The sequence below is a fragment of the Taurulus bubalis genome, assembly GCF_910589615.1.
Source record: "Taurulus bubalis genome assembly, chromosome: 5".
Taxonomy (NCBI): domain Eukaryota; kingdom Metazoa; phylum Chordata; class Actinopteri; order Perciformes; family Cottidae; genus Taurulus; species Taurulus bubalis.
The window spans coordinates 2,557,953-2,580,860 of NC_136593.1; the positions used below are offsets into that span (position 1 = coordinate 2,557,953).

General features: G+C 44.3%; 2 protein-coding genes across 2 annotated transcripts; one reads left to right on the forward strand and one right to left on the reverse strand.

Annotated features, from left to right (window-relative positions):
- Positions 1–6,208: 6,208 nt before the first annotated feature.
- On the reverse strand, positions 6,209–21,946 carry kcnq2b (potassium voltage-gated channel, KQT-like subfamily, member 2b; the record flags this gene model as incomplete). Its single annotated transcript, XM_079218183.1, has 19 exons — positions 6,209–6,881; positions 6,988–7,163; positions 7,265–7,385; positions 7,493–7,624; positions 10,157–10,265; positions 13,233–13,280; positions 14,126–14,308; positions 14,581–14,660; positions 15,310–15,339; positions 15,666–15,734; positions 15,859–15,953; positions 16,088–16,183; positions 16,295–16,405; positions 16,495–16,620; positions 16,962–17,137; positions 18,383–18,509; positions 19,234–19,324; positions 19,615–19,765; positions 21,823–21,946. The coding sequence occupies 19 exons, from the start codon at positions 21,944–21,946 to the stop codon at positions 6,209–6,211; spliced, it is 2,718 nt and encodes a 905-aa protein (XP_079074309.1).
- LOC306736384 (nuclear factor 7, ovary-like) lies at positions 10,962–13,522 on the forward strand. The gene is made up of 2 exons (XM_079218017.1): positions 10,962–12,451; positions 12,722–13,522. The coding sequence occupies exon 1, from the start codon at positions 10,977–10,979 to the stop codon at positions 12,363–12,365; it is 1,389 nt and encodes a 462-aa protein (XP_079074143.1). The 5' UTR covers positions 10,962–10,976; the 3' UTR covers positions 12,366–12,451; positions 12,722–13,522.
- Positions 21,947–22,908: the final 962 nt, after the last annotated feature.

A 22,908-nucleotide genomic window follows, 5' to 3' on the forward strand; every position in this document is an offset into this window, starting at 1 on the left:
ACCATGCTCTAAAACGTACAGGAAGTCAGATAGCGCCCCCTTTTTTTATGACAACCCATGAGTTGTGGAAGCCCACGTTTTTTGCCCCCTATGACCGACCTGAAGTTTAGCACACATGTCCGGGTGGGTCTGCTCTACAAAAAAAAAATCAACGAGAGCATTAAGCTCCGCCCACTTAGATTTCCCGCCAATTTGAATTTTGTAAAAAACTATTTTATTCCCAACTCTTCCTAAACGCTGGGTTCGATTTTGACAAAATTCTCTGTGGATTATTAATGGTTCAATTTAGGGCTGCAACAACGAATCGATTAGCAAAAGTGTTGGCAACAAATTTCATTATCGATTCGTTGTGTCGCGCGATTATTACGGCAGTCATAAAGTCGCGGAGAAGAAAAAAAGAGCGGAGCAGAGCCGCCAGCGTGTCTGAGATTGGAGTGAGAGACTGAGAAACGCTGAAGTCGTGATCTTAGCAAAAATGTTGGATGTGTCGAGTCTTAGCCAATCAGCGTTAAGACGTCTACAGCGGCTTCATTTCCCTCAAGCTAGCTATCCCGTTAGCTAACGTGTTTGGGTTGTGTATTGTCGTTAAAGTTACGTTCCGTTACAGTGCAGTCTTGCTTGTAAAAAAACGTAACGTGATGAAACATGCCATAACCCCCCGGTCTGGTTCAGTTCCCGCTGTCACTCGCTAACGTTAAATCGGCACACTGGCGGATCTGGCTGCAGGTTGTTTTTTTACTCAAAGTAGACTGAATCAAATCACGTAGTTGGGCTTAGCCAACAACGTCATTTCGTGGTCGTAAGAGGCCCAGAATGAAATAGTTTAAGGAAGAGGACTCTGTATATGCAAGGCTGAGATGAGGTGGAGCTGGGCCTGGAGGTTTCGGTCAAAACAGACGTGAGAGGAGCAGTGCAGCTTCCCACTGTGTTTCATACATATTGATAAAGCAGGGTATGCTAAAGCAGCCTCTACTCCAAGGAGATCAATTACAGTAAAAAAAAAAGGGCTCACATTTGGCAGATGTAAAGCATACATGTGTATGTTTTTAGTGTTAGTCCATTTTAATCTAATTTGTTTCATTAACAGCTCAGGGACGTTCAAGGAGCAACCTGTTTGTGCTTTCTGAACATGTTTTGCACTGTGGATTTGCACTGTCACTTCTGTTTTTGAACAAAGGGTTGGAAATTAATGTTTTTTTGCTTTTTTATCCGATTCATCGATTAATCGAAAAAATAATCAACCGATTAATCGATTTATTAAAATAATCGTTAGTTGCAGCCCTAGTTCAATTTCATCAAAATTGATCAAAAGCTTGTTGTTGAATTCAACTAAATTCAACAAAGCAGCCCTCAACATAGATATACAACATTTGATAGGCGTATGTACCACATACCACGTTCCATGAAACCTCAAGCTTTTGATAACTTTTAATATATATTTATATCTGCACATATATTTGTATATATATATATGACAGCTGTGAGCGGGCCCTCGCTCCAGCACGTCGGGGGCGGGGGGCGCCGAAGTGTCACCGTCTTGTCCGGCCGAGAACGTTCGCCCGCCAGGAAGGTTTTTATTTTTTTATTTTACATTTTTTAATCAGTTCAACAACTCTTATTTCTATTGTTAACCTTTCTATAAGTAAAAATGTTTCACTTAGTTTATGAATGGTTCTTTTATTTGTTTTGCTGAACCGTTAAAAAATAAATAAATAAGTCATTCATAGAGAAACATAAACGTCATTATATTACAGTGTAAAATGATGACACGTGTTTATTAAAGTATGTATATTTCTTTATTCTGTCTTTGAATTGTACACATCTTTAAAAAAATAAATGTGTAAAACTTTAAAATGTTATTTGTTTATTGTTAGAGGATATATTCAGCTATGCTTGAATCATAAAGATATATTGCGTTTAATATATAGAGTTTATACAATTAAGCTGACTACTTGATTATGTTGACAAATTGTACTACTTGAGTATGCTATAGGTTGTATGACTCTTGCAGTACAGATATTGGGACTTTTTGTATACTTTAGAATTACTATTCTACACTAGTTCAAAGCGAAGTCTCCTATATTACTCACAATATATACAGTTTATATGGTTATGCTGACATAAGAATGTCTGAACTAACAGTGCTGAAGCAGTTGTTGGTAAATACCCTGACTTGAGACGTGCTTTGTAACATCTTGCTTTCACCTCCTGTATAACCATACGTGTACACGTCTCAAGCTATAGCTTCATGTACTGACGCGCATGCATTAACCACAGCAGCACCTCAGCAGATGGAGAAGGTCGGACCCGCCTCACACACACAGATAAACAGAGGGTCAGATCTTTGAGGCTCCTTGAGCCTCGTGTGATCTCCACCTTGTGGAATTACTCAGTTTCAGGGATTCTGATGAAGCTAAACGTAGATAAATAGAAGCAACCTCTGACTGAGGGAGCATACACATACAACAAGCTAGCTTCAAGCAGTAAACCTGTAAACTTTTAACCTAAATAAAACATACCTTTGTACCATTAGTACATAAAGGAACTACAACACCCGAATGCGTAGGTGAGTTATTTCGTGCCTCCCTTGCTAATGGCTGGAAACCTCTGATTCTGATCCCTCAGGGTAGGTGACTTGGTGACCGTGTATTTTTGCCATACCTAATCTATTCGATATGAGATGTAATTCTTATAGACCGTGTAACTGGATTATAGGGCAGGGCATTTGGTTGTAAGTTTTATCGTCACTGTGGGAGACTTTGTGTCCGATATCTCTCCACTCTCTTGTGGTGTACCGCAGGGCTCGATTCTGGGGCCTCTGTTTTTTTCTTTATATTTGTTTCCTTTGGGAAACATTATTAAAACTCACAAAGTTGCATATCATTTATATATAGATGATATCCAACTGTCTCTTTCAGGTTAACTAGGCTACTAGATTGTGTCAATGCTATTAGACACCTATACACACACAAGTGTTAAGGGACTCGATCAATCCCTCCACTGGGTAAAGGGTCACAGATGTGGAACTGCAGCTGTGATGAGTAAACCGTAAAAAGGGGCCCACAAAGACACGACTGTGCACAACAACACAAGGTGTGGACTCCATGGACCAGTTACCAAAAGACATCCTGAGCTCGGTTAACCAACTGCTGGGTTTCACCATGGATTATCCTTCAAAGTGGCCAGAGGCCAGACTGCCACGCCAAGAGACTGAGACAGTGGAAGAAGCTTTTGTCACTCACTTTGACAGAACTTTGACTCAGAGCTGTTTGCCGAAGTACGTCACTGGCGAGGCATTAATGAAACGTGAACGCCTCATTAGAGATACACCCTGAGTACCCAACTGATCCATGCAAAGGACCAGAAGGATCGGGACGTCCCGTTACTGATGGCTCGTCACCGTGCAGGAACCATAGACTGTATATGAGAAGTGGACGTAGTCGTTGTGACGTCAGCTAATTGTTAGTGGACGGCCGCTTTAGAGACTCGAGTTAAGCGTTTTGGCAGTCTAGGATTACGGCGGTTGCCATCTTGGATTTTTGCAACCAGAAAACAGGAAGTTACCATATTTGGACTGAGGAGTGACAATATAGGTCTCTGAAAATACCCTGTCAATCACCTTGTAGCCCCGCCCTAAAGCATCCCCTGCTTTATGATCTGTTTGACTCTAAATTACCATAATTTACTAAGTAAACATCATGCTGTATTGAAGAAGACTTGAAACTAGAGATTGAGACATAAACCTGTGTTTACAATGTTTACTGAGGGAATAAATTAAGTAGAGTCATAAATGACTCCTATAGACTTGTAACAATTCGCCCTCTGCCTTAAACTGAGGGAGAAAAGCACAACGCTAAATTAAGAAGGTCATGGGCGGATCTGTTGTCAATACTGGTAAATCGGACTACCTAACCCATGAAAACAAAACACTCAGAAACAAACAGGCGGTTGAGCGTCTCAGTGTTATTAACAAACAAAATTCAGTGCCACAAGGCAAGACATATGACAAACCATTAACCCCTCCCCCAAAACACAACTTAATCCCAACAGTCACCCGGAGTCCCGGAGGACGCGTCCAGCGGCGCAAGAAACCCCCCCAAAGTTGGTATACACCGCTCCGCGTCGGGCGGAGACGTGACGAGCGCGCCTCGCCGCGTCCACCTGCCCCACGCTACCTTGTGGCGTGCTTCCGGCAGCTGGGCTTTGTGCTTTGGCTGTCGGCGCAGTCCTCTGCTCTCACATCCACCCCCGCTGGGTCTGGAAACTCGCGCAGGGCAGCCGCCGTAATCCCATCCAGGAGCACCAGAGTGCCGTGCGCACCGAAATCCGCTCGGGAAGACCAAAAAAAAACCCCCGCGTCACTTCCCCCCGGTCACCCTAAATACCCATATCACAATAAAAGTAATAACAACAACAAATAATAAACGGTCTCGGTTAAACCCGTGTCCTTATTCAGGCCGGCGATAATATCATCGGTACAGCAATAACGTGTAAAAGAAAAAGAACAACCAAGGTGCTTCTTTTAGCAATGCCGTATCCCAGGCGGACCTATGCGATCTTTACAGACTTCTATACAACCAGAGGAGTCACCCCTTGGTGGTCAGGAGAGAATGCAGCTTTAACACATGAAGCATATACTTGTATACAACCAGATTAGTTGCCCCCTGGCGGTCAGTAGAGAGAATGCAGGTTCAACAAATGAAACATAGACTTCTATACAACCAGAGGTTGTGTCCGATCTTCGGTGTGGGCCGATCTTGATATTGGTCGTAGACCTGAGACTTGAAGGGAAACAAAATACTAAAGACGGTTCATCAGTTTTGTTGTGGTTAAATGTTTTTAATTAATATTGAAATACAATCAAACAGGCAACATTCTGTAGAAAGATAGTTTTTGTCCCAAACAAAATGTCTAAAACCTGTTCTCGATGGTGGAACACAACAATGGCGCCTATAACGTTGTTTCCACTCTTGGACACCCGAGTGGACAGTCGGCCGATTGACAGACGGAAATTCTTCATTTAAATAATGAATAGTTTAAGTTTTACTTCTGGGAAAAAGAAGAAGAAAAAAAAACACGTTTAGTACAACAACAAAAAACGGCAACAAAACGTGCTGACATTCAAACGAACGACTGCGTTGAAGCGAGTCGACAGACAGCTGGTCGGTGTCTCTTTCGTGAGCCAATCAAAGGAGAGCCGATCGATCGCCGATTGATCGGCCGATCGCACAAACTCATCAACGTCCGTCCTACACACTGTCAAGTTCACACCTCGTATCTGAGGCAGTAAAAGAGACTCTTATTTTGGTGGGTTTGTCCTATTTTGGTTTCCTGAAGTGAGACGGATGTGTTCGTCTCCGTGATCAAACACTCCTCAGTATTTAACCGTTTACATTCCTGTCGCTGGGTTCAAACCTGTTGGGATTTATTCATGAATATGAATCATGAAATAAAAACCAGTTGGGGATGATTAGATTACATATGCATACAAATGATTTCATGACGGTTTCTGATTCGTTTACACTGTTTCGGTCGTCATCCGAGAGATCTGGCCACAAACGTGAACTCATTGTATTAATGTTAAACATATAAATCTACCGTGAGCAAAATAAAACATAATATATTACGTAAATAGAAGCAAATCTGCATTCTTACTAAGGAGACAGGAAGTGTTTACCGTTTCAAACCGGTTTTCTGAGCTTGCTAAACCCCTCCCCCGAATACAGCGATTGTCCAATCACATCTTAGCATCTGTAACTGGGCAGCTGGTCCGTCGAGCAATAAATTATTTGAGCGTTGTTGTTTTTTGTTTTTAGAAAGGTGATAAAAGCTCACAACAGCACAAGTGTAAAGAATAGCATATTAATGTGTGCTACGCCAGTGAGGATTCATGTGATTTGATGCAACCTTTGAATCAGTGTATTACATTGTATATTCATTTAAAGTTGATGTCAGTAGCGTGTAAATATTGAAAGTGCATAGACAGATAAACTATAAATGGAATGATGGAAATCAAATGAAAGATCTTTATCTAAAAAATACCCACAGACAGAATAGAGACAAAAAAAAACTGTTGGCATGGTGATGTACTCATTGTACCCATGATGCTTTGTGTCAGATTTTGTTGTGATAGTGATAATTGTGTGTCAAACATGGAAACAAGCAACCAATCGGGTGCGAGCGTGTTAAACCAGTGAACCAATCAGTGTTAGTTCTGGTTTACTACCTCAGGCTCTACTTGTTTGTCCGAGTGCGGCGAGGGAGCGCAGAGCTCCGAGTCAGAGTCCGACTCTCCCTTTGCGATGTTTGGCCGGACGGTGGGACAGGCTCCTCCTCCTCCTCCTCCTCCTCGGTCTCCCAGTGGGGTTGAAGAGTAGAAGCCATTTTTGAGGAAGTCCAGGTTCTCTCTGGACTGGGAGATGGAGAATCCGCTGAAGGAGCGCTGCAGCTCCTCGTGGTCCACGGACGGGATGGAGGTGTCACTGTCCGGCCTCACCTCTCCTCCTCTTCCTCCTCCTCCTCTGGTCCCATTGGACCCCGCTCCTCCTCCTCCTCCTCCTCCTCCATTCTCTGGTCTCTCTGCTCCCCCTCGGTCTCCGGTGCTGTGCCGGTTCGATCGGTTCCCTCCGTGTCTCTCTCCGGCCGGAGGAGGCGGGAGTCGAACCAGCGACCCGTCCCCCACTGGACTCGGCGTGTGGCCATAGCTGCGGTGGGGAGGGGCAGGGGGCGGGGCCTGCTGGTGGAGCTGGGAGCTGATTGGCTGCCAGGAGGTGGAAGCCGGGCAGGTGGGGGCGTTGCCCTTCCTGTGTCCGGTGGAGCTGCTGGAGCGGACCATCTTTGTCACGGAGCGGCTCTTCTCAATGTGGTCGCCAGGCAACGCTCTGCACAACAAAACGACATATTAACAAAACAAAGGTGGAAACCCACAAGTCCATATGTCCTTATATGCACTGGTTCTGTGGTTTCCCAGTAATAGTAGACACTGACTGTGGGATCTTGGAGATGGACTGGCTCTTCTCCGGTTGGTCCACCGGGCTGTCGTAGGGCGGGGCCGGGTCTGGCTCCTTGGGTCCAAAGTAGGCGTCGGTCTCGGCCTGCGGGATTCCCATTCGCTGGATGTAGATGTTAACCAGGAAGTCCAACTTTCTCTCCATGGACAGGACCTGAGGAGCGAGACCGGCAGAGAACCAAACGGATTCAACACTGAAGCTGCAGCAAAAGCTGGACGGGCTTTTGGGGGACAGACTGGTTTGCCGTCGGTTACCTGCTTCTCCACCTTCCCCAGCCGTCCCATCATGCTCGGATCCTCGGGAAGCTCCTCGTTGGTCGTTTTGGGACGGTCCTTGTCTGGGATCGGTGTCCCTCTGCCGACTATCTGATCCACCCTGCCAATCAGGAGACAGCACAGACCTCACACAGTGACCTCTGTGAAAAGAACTGTGGAGGTGAAGTACACAACTTAAAATATTCACTAAAGGGTCAGAGGTCTTACCTCGACTGGAGGTTCTTGATGCGGGCGAGCATGTCCAAGTGTCCGGCTGAATACTGTTCAATCACATCCATTACATCATAGGGACGAAGACTCTCTTTAACCTTCCTCTTAGACACCATGAAGCGCATTATACTGAGAGAGAGAGAGAGAGAGAGAGAGAGAGAGAGAGAGAGGGGGGGGAAGGGAACAGGAAGTCAGCTGTCACCATCAACCTCTAAAGAAGCTGATGTGGTCTCAGGCATTAACAGTACTGATGTAGTCCAGCGGCTCTATATTCATCTCACAGACCTACAGAGTCTTCTAACAATGGCTCCGGACCAAAGGGGTAACCTCCAGGTCTGAAAAGTGAAGCCAATGCTGAAGTGTCTTAAAACCTGTGACTGTTGTATAGAAGTCTATGCTTCATGTGTTAAAGCTGCATTCTCTCTCCTTACCACCAGTGGGTGACTCCTCTGGTTGTATAGAAGTCTATGCTTCATGTGTTAAAGCTGCATTCTCTCTCCTGACCACCAGTGGGTGACTCCTCTGGTTGTATAGAAGTCTATGCTTCATGTGTTAAAGCTGCATTATCTCTCCTGACCACCAGGGGGCGACTCCTCTGGTTGTATAGAAGTATATGTAAATGACTCTACTTCTCTTGATGTATTCCCTCAGTAAACATTGTAAACATGAGTTTATGTCTCAATCTCTAGTTTCAAGTCTTCTTCAATACAGCATGATGTTCATTTAGTAAATTATGGTCATTTAGAGTCAAACAGACCATAAAGCAGGGGACGCTTTAGGGGCGGGGCTACACGGTGATTGACAGGTCGCTGCCACGGCGTTGGATATCGTTGGATGAAGTGTTGATTAGTCCAAACCAGGACACACAGACCCAGAGACAAAGTGCACACACACTACCCTTTAATGTAGTGTGTGTGTGCTGAGGGTTGTTTGGTTTGAAGCTCAACCACAATCTGGTTCTGATACCCGACTGTATGAATTATCTTCACAGAACTTTAACTTTAAATAACAAACAGGAGAGGAGCTATAGGAGGAATAAACAACACTTGTCTGTATGACAAACACCAATAACAACAACAACAATGTATATATATGATATATATCAGTGGTGGCCGTCAGGGCCTGCTAAGCCTTCTCTGCTGGCCTAAACAGAATCACAAAGTTATAGATATTTCATAATTTAATTGTTTTTCACAAATACACAACATGTATTATAATTATTTTTCCCTATTAGCTCATTTTCTCATTGCATAGCTCCTGTCTTCCTCTGTTGCTCTGCTTCCAGCCTGCAGCGCCGCTTCCAGTGAAGATTCTTTTAAGGAGAGCTTTTATCCAATCAGATTTCACCTCTATGTCTCTATGGAAGCAGAGCGGCTTCTAGCTGGCCTTTGCAGATTACAGTACATGGGGATGTTGTTGTGATTGTCATAGTCTTCAACCAATCAGATCGTTAGTTTGACATGCTGGCAACTTATTATTTTACGTGCCAGGGCCTGCGAGGTGGCGTCAGCATTAACATGCGCTGTGATTGGTCAGTGTGCCAGCCTGACTTGTGCCAACAGAAAGCTAGCTAGCTGCTAGCAGAACTCAGTAGTCGTAAGAAGAGTTCAGGCTGAAACAAGTTATGACATGTTTAGTGTTTTGCTTGGTCTAGTTTTTTAACACTCAATGGCTGAAAGAGGAGGAGAAACGGAGGGTTCTCACGGAGGGTTACGGACATGTTTGGCGGTGACGATCCTAAAATCTACTGCCACTGTCAAGCGGACATTTTCAGCCCTAAAACGCATGAAAACTTATTCCAGAAACGCAACTGGGAGGCTCAGTAGTCCTCACTGGTCCATGGCCGTCGAGAAGGAGCCGGTACTGGGACTGAAGCTGAACTGTTTAACAAAGAGAGGAGGATGGACTTTGTCTTTAAGTGAACAGCATCTGGTGAGTGAACTGCTGTTTGTGTTTTTACATCTGAGGTGTTGTTTTGGTGGGGAATTTTACAATAGTTAATATTGTTCCTTCTGATCGTGGCTCGTTTTCTTGAGTGTGCAGTGTTTTAGTGCCGCAGTTTTGTTGGATTGTTTTGTCATGTTTTGTTATAACTAAATGTGACTGGTTCTTGTTGATGTGGACTACATGCATTGTCCGTTAATGACGCAGCATCCCGTCATGCGCTTATTATGTAAACTATATCAGACGGCACAGAAGGCCCAGGTAGAAAATGCACGGCCCGCCACTGATGTATAATATGATCATCATATATATAGGATGATAATATCTAAAAGAAGAAGAAGAATTAAGGTAAAGGAAGAAGAAGAAGAAGAAGAAGAAGAAGAAGACGAAGACGAAGAAGAAGAGGAAGGTCTTATCAAACAGCATGGCAGAGGAACTTTAGTATCAGACAACAGAAACAGTGAAACAACAGAAAACAATGAAGCTAACTGAAGGTCAGACTAACTGCTCTTACCCAACAGCTGACGGTGACCTTTGACCCTGGGGTGAGCACAAATAAAAAATGAATAAATAATAAATAACAATGTGAATAAAAAGCAGAATGAGGTCAGTGCATCCTAACCAGCAAATAAACAATAAACTGAGTAAAGTGATGAATGATGCGCAGATAGATCAAAACTGATAAATACATGAAGGTGAACAGGAAACAGTTCATACCAGATGGCTCTGATGGTGACCTTTAAGCCCCGGGTCAGATCCTGGGGGACGAACTCACAGTGGCAGCTCTTGTTGTCGTCGGCCATGTCTTCTCCTGGCAGGCTGGCGTCTGAGACAACAACAACAACAACATCATCATCATCATCTCACAGGGCTTCTCATTTCGTGCCTCCTGATGTCCTCCAGCGTGTGACCCTAAACTCACGCTCACACTCACACACACTAGGTCCTTGAAATACTAAGGATGGGTCAAATGCAGAGAATAAACTTCCCCACTGTGGGACTAATAAGGAATTATTCTATTCTATTCTACACACACACACACACACACACACACACACACACACACACACACACACATTGTACAATTTGTTTTATTTAATGAGCGCCATGAAGGTGAAACCGTTCCTCCTGCAGATGAAATGAGGTAAAACCTGTTAACCGGTGAGCTGTAGAGGTGTGGAGGTGTTTGTGGAATGAAACACACCTCTGTGTTCCAGGTGAAGCGTTTAGCAGAGGAGGAGTCACAAAGCTCCGCCCCTCACCTGACTCACCTGAGACAAACAGTTTGTGCTTCTTCTTCACTAAAGAGACACACAGACTGAAAGAGAGACGATCAGATTCACCTTCAGACCAAACTAACAACTTCCTCTGAGTGAGTTCAGCTGCAGGAGAGAAAAGAGGAACACGACAACACTGCTGCTTCAACCTGCTGACACTCCACACCCTGAATGTGAGTTTGACTCAACACAGTGAAGCTATAGAGGAGGAGGGAGCCATGACTCATGTACTTTCTGTTTCAGCTTCACTCAGAGACAACATGGCTTCCAGATCAGAGGAGGATCTCTGCTGTCCGGTCTGTCAGGAAGTCTTTAGAGATCCTGTTCTTCTGTCATGTAGCCACAGCTTCTGTAAAGACTGTCTGAAGAGATGGTGGAGAGAGAAACCAACTCAGGAGTGTCCAGTTTGTACGAGAAGATCTTCAAGGTCAGAACCACCTTGTAACCTGGCGTTAAAGAACCTGTGTGAGTCCTTCTTACTGGAGAGAGACCTGAGAGCTCCAGAGACTCTCTGCAGTCTGCACTCTGAGAAACTCAGACTCTTCTGTCTGGACCATCAGCAGCCAGTGTGTCTCGTCTGCAGAGACTCAGAGAAACACACCGACCACAGATTCAGACCCATCGATGAAGCTGCTCCACAACTCAAGAAGAAGCTTCAGGAAACTCTGAAGCCCTTAAAGGAGAAGTTAAAGGTCTTTGAACAAGTTAAAGTGAAGTCTGATCAAACAGCAGAACACATGAAGGTCCAGGCCCGACGCACAGAGAGGAAGATTCAGGATCAGTTTAAGAAGCTTCACCAGTTTCTAGAGGAGGAAGAGGAGGCCAGGATGGCTGCACTGAGGGAGGAAGAGGAGCAGAAGAGTCAGATGATGAAGGAGAAGATGGAGGCTCTGAGCAGAGAGATAGCAGCTCTTTCAGACACAGTCAGAGCCACAGAGGACGAGCTGAGAGCTGAAGACGTCTCATTCCTCAACAACTACAAGGCTGCAGTGGAACGAGTCCAGCAGCGCCCCCTGCTGGAGGATCCACAGCTGCTCTCAGGAGCTCTGATAGACGAGGCCAAACACCTGGGCAACCTGACCTTCAACATCTGGACCAAGATGAAGGACCTGGTCTCCTACACTCCTGTGGTTCTGGACCGAAACACTGCTGGTTCAAAACTCATCCTGTCTGAAGATCTGACCAGTGTGAGACGAGGAGAGAAACAGAAGCTTCCTGATAATCCAGAGAGGTTTGATCATTACCGGTCTGTTCTGGGCTCTGAGGGATTTAACTCTGGGACTCACAGCTGGGATGTCGAGGTAGGAGACAGTAGATTCTGGTTACTGGGTGTGTTAGCAGAGTCTGTCCAGAGGAAGGGAGTCATACAGTCTGGATTATGGACAACAATGTTCTATGAAGGTAAATACTCATCATTTTCACCATCAGCTCCACGCACTGTTCTCGTCGTGCAGAAGAAGCCTCAGAGGATCAGAGTGAATCTGGACTGGAACAGAGGAAAGCTGTCGTTCTCTGATCCTGATACTAACACACACATACACACCTTCACACACACTTTCACTGAGAGGATGTTTCCATTTTTTGACACTTTTAAGAATCTGAAGATATCACCACTGAAGGTCTGTGTGTCGGTGGAACAGAACAGTTAGAGAAGAAGAGAAAGTTCATCTGCACTCGTCCTCCTGCCGTCTCATTACTGAAAAGATTTGTTTAATTTACTTTCACTTATTTTGTTGTTATTTAGTTTTAGTTTTTAATTATTTCAACAACCTGCTTTTCATTTCTATTGTCAACCTTTCTAGTAAACATGTTTCACTTGTTCTTTTATTTGCTTTTCTAAATCGTTTCATTTTAAATAGTTGTTCATTTTTGGATTATTTTGCTTCATGTGTTTGGAGCCATGAAGACCAGGATCTTCTCCCAACTCTACATTTTGTGGGACGTTAGTCACTAAAATGCACCTGGAGGAGCGAGGAGGCCGGCTGGAGGAGCCAGGAAATGTCAGTGCATCCTTTGAGGAAGACTTGTTGACGTCCGTAAACAAACAAAAGAGGCGTTAAACACAACAGGAACGATCTCATCATGAAGGGACTCTACATGTAACTGTTCTTTTTGTTACCGTTTGTGTAGCGTTCTGACCTCGTTCCTGAAAAAGACATTTCATTTGTTTAATGCCGGTTGCTCCGACTCTCCTCCAAGGCGTGAGGAAAGGAGGCGAGGAATGGAATGGAGGATGTACACACTGGGAAATGAGAGGCCTGCGTTTATAAAAAACAATCTTTAAATGGAGCTGCAGCGGACGATTATGAAACATTTATTATGTACTAATCAATAATCTGTTAAAGGGCCTCCGTGTGTGTTTAGAGTGTATTAGTGTGTTTTAGAGTCTATTAGCGAGTGCTACTATTGTGTCTGTTAGTGGGTATTAGTGTATATTTGCGTGTGTGTGTGTGTGTGTGTGTGTGTGTGTGTGTGTGTGTGTGTGTGTGTGTGTGTGTGTGTGTGTGTGTGCTGACCTGGGGAGCTCTTCTGTCTGAACTCTTCGTTCTGCATCTCTATCAGCACTGCAGGAGGAGAGAGGAGACAAACTCATCATCATCACCTTCATCACCATCTGAGAGCTAGTGAAACAATGTGGAGGTTATCGCGTTCAGTAGACTAACATGATGTGTTCACTGTATCATCAATATATGTGTATATATATATTATAATATATAGTATATTGTACATATATCATAATATATTTTATGTATACTATATATAAATTATATATATAAAATAGGGGTTAAATGTATTTTGAGTTGCAGTGAGGATCATAGTGTACTCATCATAATAATAAAGAGTATTACACACTGAACTTGAACATAAACACATTCATTTGCAGAGATCTTATAAAACTATCTACATAAAAGATATGTATATATTTTGATAAATATGTTGTGTTGGTGCCATAGAGACACCCGTCCTATTCTTCTTAGTAAAACTTAAATCCTTGATTAAATACCACAGCATGTGATGTTCAGGAGGGTTTATACTGTCTTGTGTATTTTTATTCCACTTTTAGATGAAACTAAGCCATCTTAATCATAATATGTTGCTTCTAGGTGGCTGAGAATATGAAAAAAGTATACAGACATACAGATGTCAGCTCATGAAAAGATCAGTGGATGAGTAAGTCATTGAATTCTGGGAAAATGACTGTCGACTATAAAATAATAAATACATGGAAATGGCCGCCTTAATAAATAATATCATCAAAAGTCTGGAAAAATACTCAGGAAACAGAAAGTTTCTCTAGAGTTTCCATCTCAGAGTTCAGGGTTGGAGGCGGTTGAACCTGTTTCTGAGCCGGCGGACGTTGACGCTGCGCCTGCAGGAGTTGTGGCTTCCAGGCAGATCGTTCTCTTACCTTCAGAGTTCTGGCGCGAGGCCGCTCCTCGGATCCTGAAGGCCTGCCTGGTTCTGCTGCGTTCTCCGAAGCTCCAGCTCTTCGGAACCTTGCTGGGACTCTCCTCCGGGTTGGGCTCCGTGCCGGGGGACCCTCGCAGGGCCTGGACGTTCCCCAGTCCTCCGGGAGTAGCACCTGGGCCCACTGTGGGGAACCAGTGGAGATAGGAAGTAGGGAAGGAAAGAAGGAAGTCACCAGAGACTGTTTGTGTCCTGGTTTAATGCCAGCAGTCAAAGCAGTTCCTCCAGCAGCCTGGGAGTTCATCCTGTCTGGTAAACGCTTGATAAACTGGTAGGTTGTCTAGTCTTTACTGGTTGGCGGGAATAAGAACCTGCAGACTGTTGAGTCTCAACAGATTAAACTAAACCAAAGAACTTCCTGTGACTGTTCTCCGTTCATTCAAATCGATTACCCACCATGCTGAGGTGAACCTTTTCCTTTGGTCACTGAACTCCGGGGAGACGAGAAGACCCACTCCTTCAGACTAACCTTGTGACTGCAGGAGACAGACAGACAGACAGACAGACAGACAGACAGACAGTTTTATTTGGATCTAAAAAGTTTCGGCATCTGGCAGGAGTCTGGAAGAAAAGGTCCTAAATGTCTTTTATTGTGAACAAATCCTTCTTATTGTGACATTTATGTGACATTTGTTATTTCACGTCCATGATTTCTGAGTTCAGTTGTTGTTCAGCCAATGCTAAAGTGTCTTAAAATGTGCATTATCTCTCCTGACCACCAAGGGGCGACTCCTCTGGTTGTATAGAAGTATATGCTTCATGTGTTAAAGCTGCATTCTCTCTCCTGACCACCAAGGGGCGACTCGTCTGGTTGTATAGAAGTCTATGCTTCATGTGTTAAAGCTGCATTCTCTCTCCTGACCACATGGGGGTGACTCCTCTGGTTGTATAGAAGTCGACGCTTCATGTGTTAAAGCTGCATTCTCTCTCCTGACCACCAGGGGGCGACTCCTCTGGTTGTATAGAAGTGTACGCTTCATGTGTTAAAGCTGCATTCTCTCTCCTGACCACCAGGGGGCGACTCCTCTGGTTGTATAGAAGTGTACGCTTCATGTGTTAAAGCTGCATTCTCTCTCCTGACCACCAGGGGGCGACTCCTCTGGTTGTATAGAAGTGTACACTGACCTGGGAGACTGTTCAGGCTGGACATCCTTCCTGCAGACAGAGAGAGAGAGAGTTATTATTATTTATTGAATAAATTAGAATTTTACAATAATCCTGACTATTAAATGTTAACAAGACATTTTACATAGAAGAATACTGCAGTAGTAGTTTGTGTAGTGGTGGTATAGCTATATATAGTGGAATGCAGTCGCCCATGATACCTATTTCGGTTTTATGAGACATTGTATAGGTGAAAATAAAAGAAGAGTACTCAATATTGCCATGTATTGTTGTACTGTCATATATTTTAAAGATAAGTATTGTTTGTGGGGTAAAATATACCCGACGTTGGTGTTCTGGGGTTAAACTTTTCAGACCTGAACGAGAGTCCTGATTTATTCTTGAGGTTCCTCAATAAATCCAACTGATTGAGAGGAGGGATCAACCTGGAGACACACACACACACACACACACACACACACACACACACACACACACAGTTATTACCGATGTGTCCAAACATAAAAACAACACTTACCTAGGACTACATGCGGACAGGTGGAGCCTCACCTGTACATGGGCACAGAGACGGTTCTCTCGTAATGATCCCACGTTGAAGTCAGATCAGTTCGGCTCAGATTCGTGGCGTAAACCCTCCAGGCCGCCTGAAGCGTCAGAGACGGGACGAAAACCAGAGATTCTGAGACTTTAATCCATTTGTGGGTTAGAAGAAGAAGAAGAAGAAGAAGAAGAAGAAGAAGAAGAAGAAGAAGAAGAAGAAGAAGAAGAAGAAGATCACCTGGATGAGTCCGGCTGCTGGGTTTCGTCTCTTCTCAAAGTGTTTCTGACGATGCTGCTCCTGAACCTTCAGAGCAAAACCAGAACCCAGGATCCCCTGAGAGAGAGAGAGAGAGAGAGAGAGAGAGAGAGAGAGAGAGAGAGAGAGGTGAGCTGGGAGGAGGTTCACCTGTGTCAGGTAAGCTCAGATAACCTCACAGGGACTCACAGCCGGCAGAGCGAAGAATGAAACTCCGATCAGCGTGAAGGTGGCGGCCAGCAGGCGTCCGTTCCAGGTGATGGGGAACTTGTCTCCGTAGCCGATGGTCGTCAAGGTGATCTGACAGAGACAGACACAGACCAATCAGATCGCTCCGTCGCTGAGGAGGAGACTGTGCTGTGATGTCATCGTCCAGTGTGTGGTCTCACCAGTCCCCACCAGAGGGCGTCTGCATACGTCTCAAACTGCTCGTTGTCCTCTTTTTCAGCCAAATAAACCAGGAAACTGGCCAGGATGAGACACAGGAAGCCGATGTACCACGCAGTGATCAACTCCTGCAGAGAGACAGGCAGCATGCAGTGAGACAGGGAGAGAGAGAGTGAGAGAGAGAGAGAGAGAGAGAGAGACCATGATGCAGTGAGACAGGGAGAGAGAGAGAGAGAGAGAGAGAGATACACCATGATGCAGTGATCAACTCCTGCAGAGAGACAGACAGCATGCAGTGAGCCAGAGAGAGAGAGAGAGAGACACCATGATGCAGTGAGACAGAGAGAGAGACAGCATGTAGTGAGACAGAGAGAGAGACAGCATGTAGTGAGACAGAGAGAGAGAGAGACAGCATGATGCATTGACACAACAGTGAAAGCAGTTGAAGTGGAGGCGGCAGAGTAAGGACCTTGCTGTGGGCGTAGACCACTGAGCCCAGCAGCTTCCAGGTTCCTCCCCGTCGGTCCATCCTGATCATCCTCAGAATCTGAAGGAAACGAAGCGACCTGATGGCTGAAGTGGCGAAGACGTTCCCCTGAGTCCCTGCAGCCAACACTGAGATGGACGCTATCAGCACCATGATGTCTGCAGACAGACAGGCAGAGAGACAGAGAGAGAGAGACAGACAGACAGGTGGCAGACGATTACAAAGTCTCACATGGTTCACCCGGTTTAAAAATGCTTTTGTTAGAACACGTTACTCCTGATGAGCTGTCTGAAGGTAAATGAAGTGGTGTTGAAGTCTGAGAGAAAGAAGTGTTGTTATAGTCTGAGAGTAATGAAGTGTTGTTATAGTCTGAGAATAATGAAGAGTTATTATAGTCTGATGGTAAATTAAGTGTTGTTATAGTCTCAAGGTAAATGAAGTGTTGTTATAGTCTGAGGGTAAATGAAGAGTTATTATAGTCTGATGGTAAATTAAGTGTTGTTATAGTCTCAAGGAAAATGAAGTGTTGTTATAGTCTGATGGTAAATTAAGTGTTGTTGTAGTATGAAGGTAAATGAAGTGTTGTTATAGTCTGAGGGTAAATTAAGTGTTGTTATAGTCTGAGGGTAATGAAGTGTTGTTATAGTCTGAGGGTAATTAAGTGTTGTTATAGTCTGAGGGTAATGAAGTGTTGTTATAGTCTGAGAATAATGAAGTGTTGTTATAGTCTGAGAGTAAATGAAGTGTTGTTGAAGTCTGAGAGAAAGAAGTGTTGTTATAGTCTGAGAGTAATGAAGTGTTGTTATAGTCTGAGAGTAATGAAGTGTTCTTATAGTCTGAGGGTAAATGAAGTGTTGTTGTAGTATGAAGGTAAATGAAGTGTTGTTATAGTCTGAAGGTAAATGAAGCGTTGTTATAGTCTGAGGGTAAATTAAGTGTTGTTATAGTCTCAAGGTAAATGAAGAGTTGTTATAGTCTGAGGGTAAATGAAGTGTTATAGTCTGAAGGTAAATGAAGAGTTGTTATAGTCTGAGGGTAAATGAAGTGTTGTTATAGTCTGAAGATAAATGAAGAGTTGTTATAGTCTGAAGGTAAATTAAGTGTTGATATAGTCTGAGAGTAAACAAATGTTGTTATACTCTGAAGGTAAATGAAGAGTTGTTATAGTCTGAAGGTAAATTAAGTGTTGATATAGTCTGAGAGTAGACAAATGTTGTTATACTCTGAAGGTAAATGAAGTGTTGTTATAGTATGAAGGTAAATGAAGTGTTGTTATAGTATGAAGGTAAATGAAGTGTTGGTCTAGTCTGAAGGTAAATGAAGTGTGAGGCGTTAAGCTCATCCAATCATTTCCCCGTCTACCCGACTCGGCTCTGGTTTTCATTCTCTTCGGTTGAACTCACCGATGACACAGAACGGCTTCCTGGCGAACTTGAGGCGTCCTCTCCATCCTCGGTAGCGGCAGCAGCAGCCGGCGGCCCAGATCCTCACGATGTACTCCACCCCGAACACCACGATGGTCACCACTTCCTGTTGCACAGCAACACAAAGGTCGTGCTCCAGATGACACTTGTTCCTGCGTCTGCTTTCACAATAAATACCAACATGGCGAAACGCTCTGAAGGGAATTTTAGTTAATCCTGATAGGCAGCAACATATATATATATATCTATAGGGCTTTTATTGTGAAAGGTAGGAAAGGAAGAAATGAAGCGGTATGCACTGCTGTTGTCAATGCAGAGGGGGGAAGGGGGGGGGGGGGGGGGGCAGCAGTAGTTATATTTTTCAAAATTATATATAATAAAGTATATATTGCATGTTTAGTGACCATCGGTTGTCCCCTACTTTTAATGATGCATTGTGGGAGACTTTGAGTTCCATTTATATATTTATACATATATATTCATACATACATATATATAAATGTATATACGAATCATTATCGATTAATCTCCTGATTAATTCCTCAATTAATACATTAATCATGTATTCGTTCTATAAAACCATCAAAAAAGAGCCAATCACAAGTTCCCATACAATAATAAGCACAACCAGCTGACTGGTGTAACAATCTAAACGTACACAGGAAGTCATCATGATTTAAACTGACAAGTTTATAAAACATCATCAAGCTACGTAAACTCAGAAGGAACAAAAGCACCTAGAAATATCACCGCAGAAAGTATTGAGTGAGGCTCTCTGATCATGAAGATGACTGAAGTGTGTTTAACGCCACGAGTCACGCAGAGTTTACCAGAATGTAGAGAGCGTCCTCTGAAGACTTCTCGTACTCTCTGATGGTGGAGAACACAGACAGAACCAGACAGGAGAACACCAGCACGAACCTGAACAGAGAACACACACACACACACACACACGTTTATGGATACTGAGCTCAGATCTGTGTTACGATGGAGAGGGGAAGATTGAGACTGTGACACCTGATCTGAGATCTAGCTGATCCTCAGAGCAGACTGTAGTTGTGTTTCTTTTAATATATATATATATATATATATATATATATATATATATATATATATATATATATATATATATATAGAGAGAGAGAGAGAAAACAAATATATATCTGAATATATACATATATAAATATATATGTGTAAAGACAGGTACTTACACGTATGCGTGGTAGATGAAGGCCCATCCTCGAGGTCTCTCCAGGACGTTGTACAGGAAGTTCTGCAGTCGCCTGTAGAGGGCGTTTCTCTTCAGAGGTTTCTTTCCTCCAGAGACGCTGCTGCGAGGCCGGCGAGGGCCGTCCTCCCCACCTGCACACAGGTAAATACTCACTGATTCACACTCATACAAACGGAGCCAGCACGAAATAAAAATGATGCATTTTAACACATGAAGCATAGACTTCTATACAACCAGAGGAGTCGCCCCCTGGTGGTCAGGAGAGAGAATGCAGCTTTAACACATGAAGCAAAGACTTCTATACAACCAGAGGAGTCGCCCCCTGGTGGTCAGGAGAGAATGCAGCTTAAACTCATGAAGCATAGACTTCTATACAACCAGAGGAGTCGCCCCCTGGTGGTCAGGAGAGATAATGCAGCTTTAACTCATGAAGCATATACTTCTATACAACCAGAGGAGTCGCCCCCTGGTGGTCAGGAGAGATAATGCAGCTTTAACTCATGAAGCATAGACTTCTATACAACCAGAGGAGTCACCCCCTGGTGGTCAGGAGAGAGATTGCAGCTTTAACTCATGAAGCATATACTTCTATACAACCAGAGGAGTCACCCCCATGTGGTCAGTAGAGAGAATGCAGCTTTAACTCATGAAGCAAAGACTTCTATACAACCAGAGGAGTCGCCCCTGGTGGTCAGGAGAGAGAATGCAGCTTTAAAACATGAAGCATAGACTTCTATACAACCAGAGGAGTCACCCCCATGTGGTCAGGAGAGAGAATGCAGCTTTAACTCATGAAGCAAAGACTTCTATACAACCAGAGGAGTCAGGAGAGAGAATGCAGCTTTGGTCCAATCAGAGACGTGATTTTTACCCTTCAGGATTGTGGGAAGTGTTGTACTTTGTGGGAAGTGTAGTACTTCTCCATGATACAGGGCGACTGTGGCTCAGTGGTGAGAAGGGTCGTCCTTCAATCAGAGGATTGGTGGTTTGATCCCCGGCCCCGCTCGTGTTGTTGTGTCCTTGAGCAAGACACTTAACCCTAAATTGCTCCTGTAGCTGTTCTACAGTGTATGAATGGTTGATAACCTTCATGGTAGCTCCTCTTGCAGTGTTAAAGTGGTTTGAGTGGTCGGAAGACTAGAAAAGCGCTGTACAAGTACGGGTCCATTAAAAATGTGGTTTTCTACTAATTCAGAATGAGATTTTCACTTGCAGAACGGTGGAGTTTGGGGTAGAAAGGGATCCTTGAATCAGTAAAGCTAGAGACCACGGACCTGGTCCCTAATTTCATTCATTAAAAATGTATGCTGGTCATAAACCTCTGAAACTAACGGCCTCAAGGCACAAACCTGCCACTGAATATAATTTACAGCCTGTCCTTTTTTGATTGATGATTGCTTGCGCAACACTTCCAGCCTGGACAACCCTGCTCTTCTCTCCCTGAATGAGAGACGCAATGTTGTTTTTTCCATTTTTATTTTCCTGAACATCTTTGCTCACCTCATTGTTATTATTTTCTTGGCTTTAATTGGTTCTCTCATGTCTTCCCCTCTTTATATTTATTGAAATATTCTCTTATTCTTTTTTTTCCTGCAATGCGTGTTGCTGTTGTTATTTACAGGATGGAAGTGGAATGATTAGAAAATATGAAGACAAAAATGGTGACCTCTAAATGTGTTTGTTTGTTGAAAAAAAAAAGTATGTATTTTTTGATTTATCTGATTATTAACAAATCCCATGAAACAGAATGTGTGTTAGTCCTTTCTTTTAATACTTTGATTTCTCTGCTATTTCACCTCAACTACTTCCGGCTGTTTGAACACGTTGTACACACCAGAGCGTCGAGGTGTCTGCACCTCACGGATAAGAAGTCGAGGATCAGCTCAAAGCAAGTCAAACTAAAACACACAGAACAACCCGTCATCATACGGGACAGTCAACATCTATTTAATGATCAACTTCCACATGCACGCGCGAGAGTCATCAACCAATCACGTGCACGCACCCGTCTGACGTGCAGACAGTAAATATTCATGTATGTCTTCATGTAACATCACTGGTAGAAATCTGCAGGTCGTGTTGTTGTTGTTTGCTGTAACCTTGAAGCAGAACCGGGAATGCGTCCTTCAGGTTCTCACGCACGCGCGCACACACGCGCGCACACACACACACACACGCACGCACGTACCTGCTATGAGCAGCGCTCCGTCCCGGCTGGCCTCGGTCCCCCCGGCCTCCAGGCCCACGAAGCCCACCTTCCTCTCGGCCTGCGCCCCGGGGAACACGCCGCCGTTCCGGGGTTTCTGCACCATCTCTGCGCGGAGGGACCGGCCGACCTACTGCTGCCAGCCCGCAGACAAGGCGCCGAGGACGGCCACGCCGGGCAGGAGCATTGCGGAGGAGGAGGAGGAGGAGGAGGAGGAGGAGGAGGAGGAGGAGAATAACACCCGCAGAGAAAGACGAGCAGCAGTTTGGCTGATCAGCAGATTTTTCTCTCCCCTCCTCACCGACTTCACGCACAAAGAGGAAGTCTCGTGACGTCACCGACGGTTATTGATCAGCTCACTGAGAAAAAATATCATCTCTGTCCATTACCACGGTAACGGGATGATCTGGAGGCGGTGACCATGGCAACCGGAGGAGAGGCAGGTGGAATTGACAAGAAACACAACGAGGAAGAGGAGGAGGAGGAGAGGAGAAGAGGAGAAGAGGAGAAGAGGAAGAGGGGAAGGAGGAGAAGGAGAGGAGGAGGAGGAGGGAGGAGGGAGGAGAGGAGGAGGAGGAAGGAGGAGAAGGAGAGGAGGAGGAGGAGGGAGGAGGGAGGAGAGGAGGAGGAGGAAGGAGGAGAAGGAGAGGAGGAGGAGGAAGGAGGAGAAGGAGAGGAGGAGGAGGAGGAAGGATGGAGGAGAGGAGGAGGAGGAAGGAGGAGAAGGAGAGGCACACAGAAAAATAAAGCTTCCATCTGGAACCAAACATGGTTCTTCAGAGTGATGCCATAGAGGAACCATTTCTGGTTCCACAAAGAACCTTTGAAAGCAGGGTTCTTTAAAGAACCATTTCCTTGAATAGTTATTCAAAGAACCTATGAAGGTGCCTCAGAGAACTTAAAGAAAAACGGTTCTTTAAGGCACCATTTCTGGTTCTTTAAAGAACTGAAAGAAAAAAAAGGTTCAATAAAGAACCCTTTTCAAATGGTTCTTCAGTTAAATAATGTTTTTTTGAGTAACCAATTTATGGAAAACATGATTTTTTTTTTTAATCGGGGTTCCCACTA

Excerpts from the sequence above, each read along its gene's own strand:
- LOC306736384 (XM_079218017.1), top strand. The coding sequence starts at position 10,977 with ATGGCTTCCAGATCAGAGGAGGATCTCTGCTGTCCGGTCTGTCAGGAA.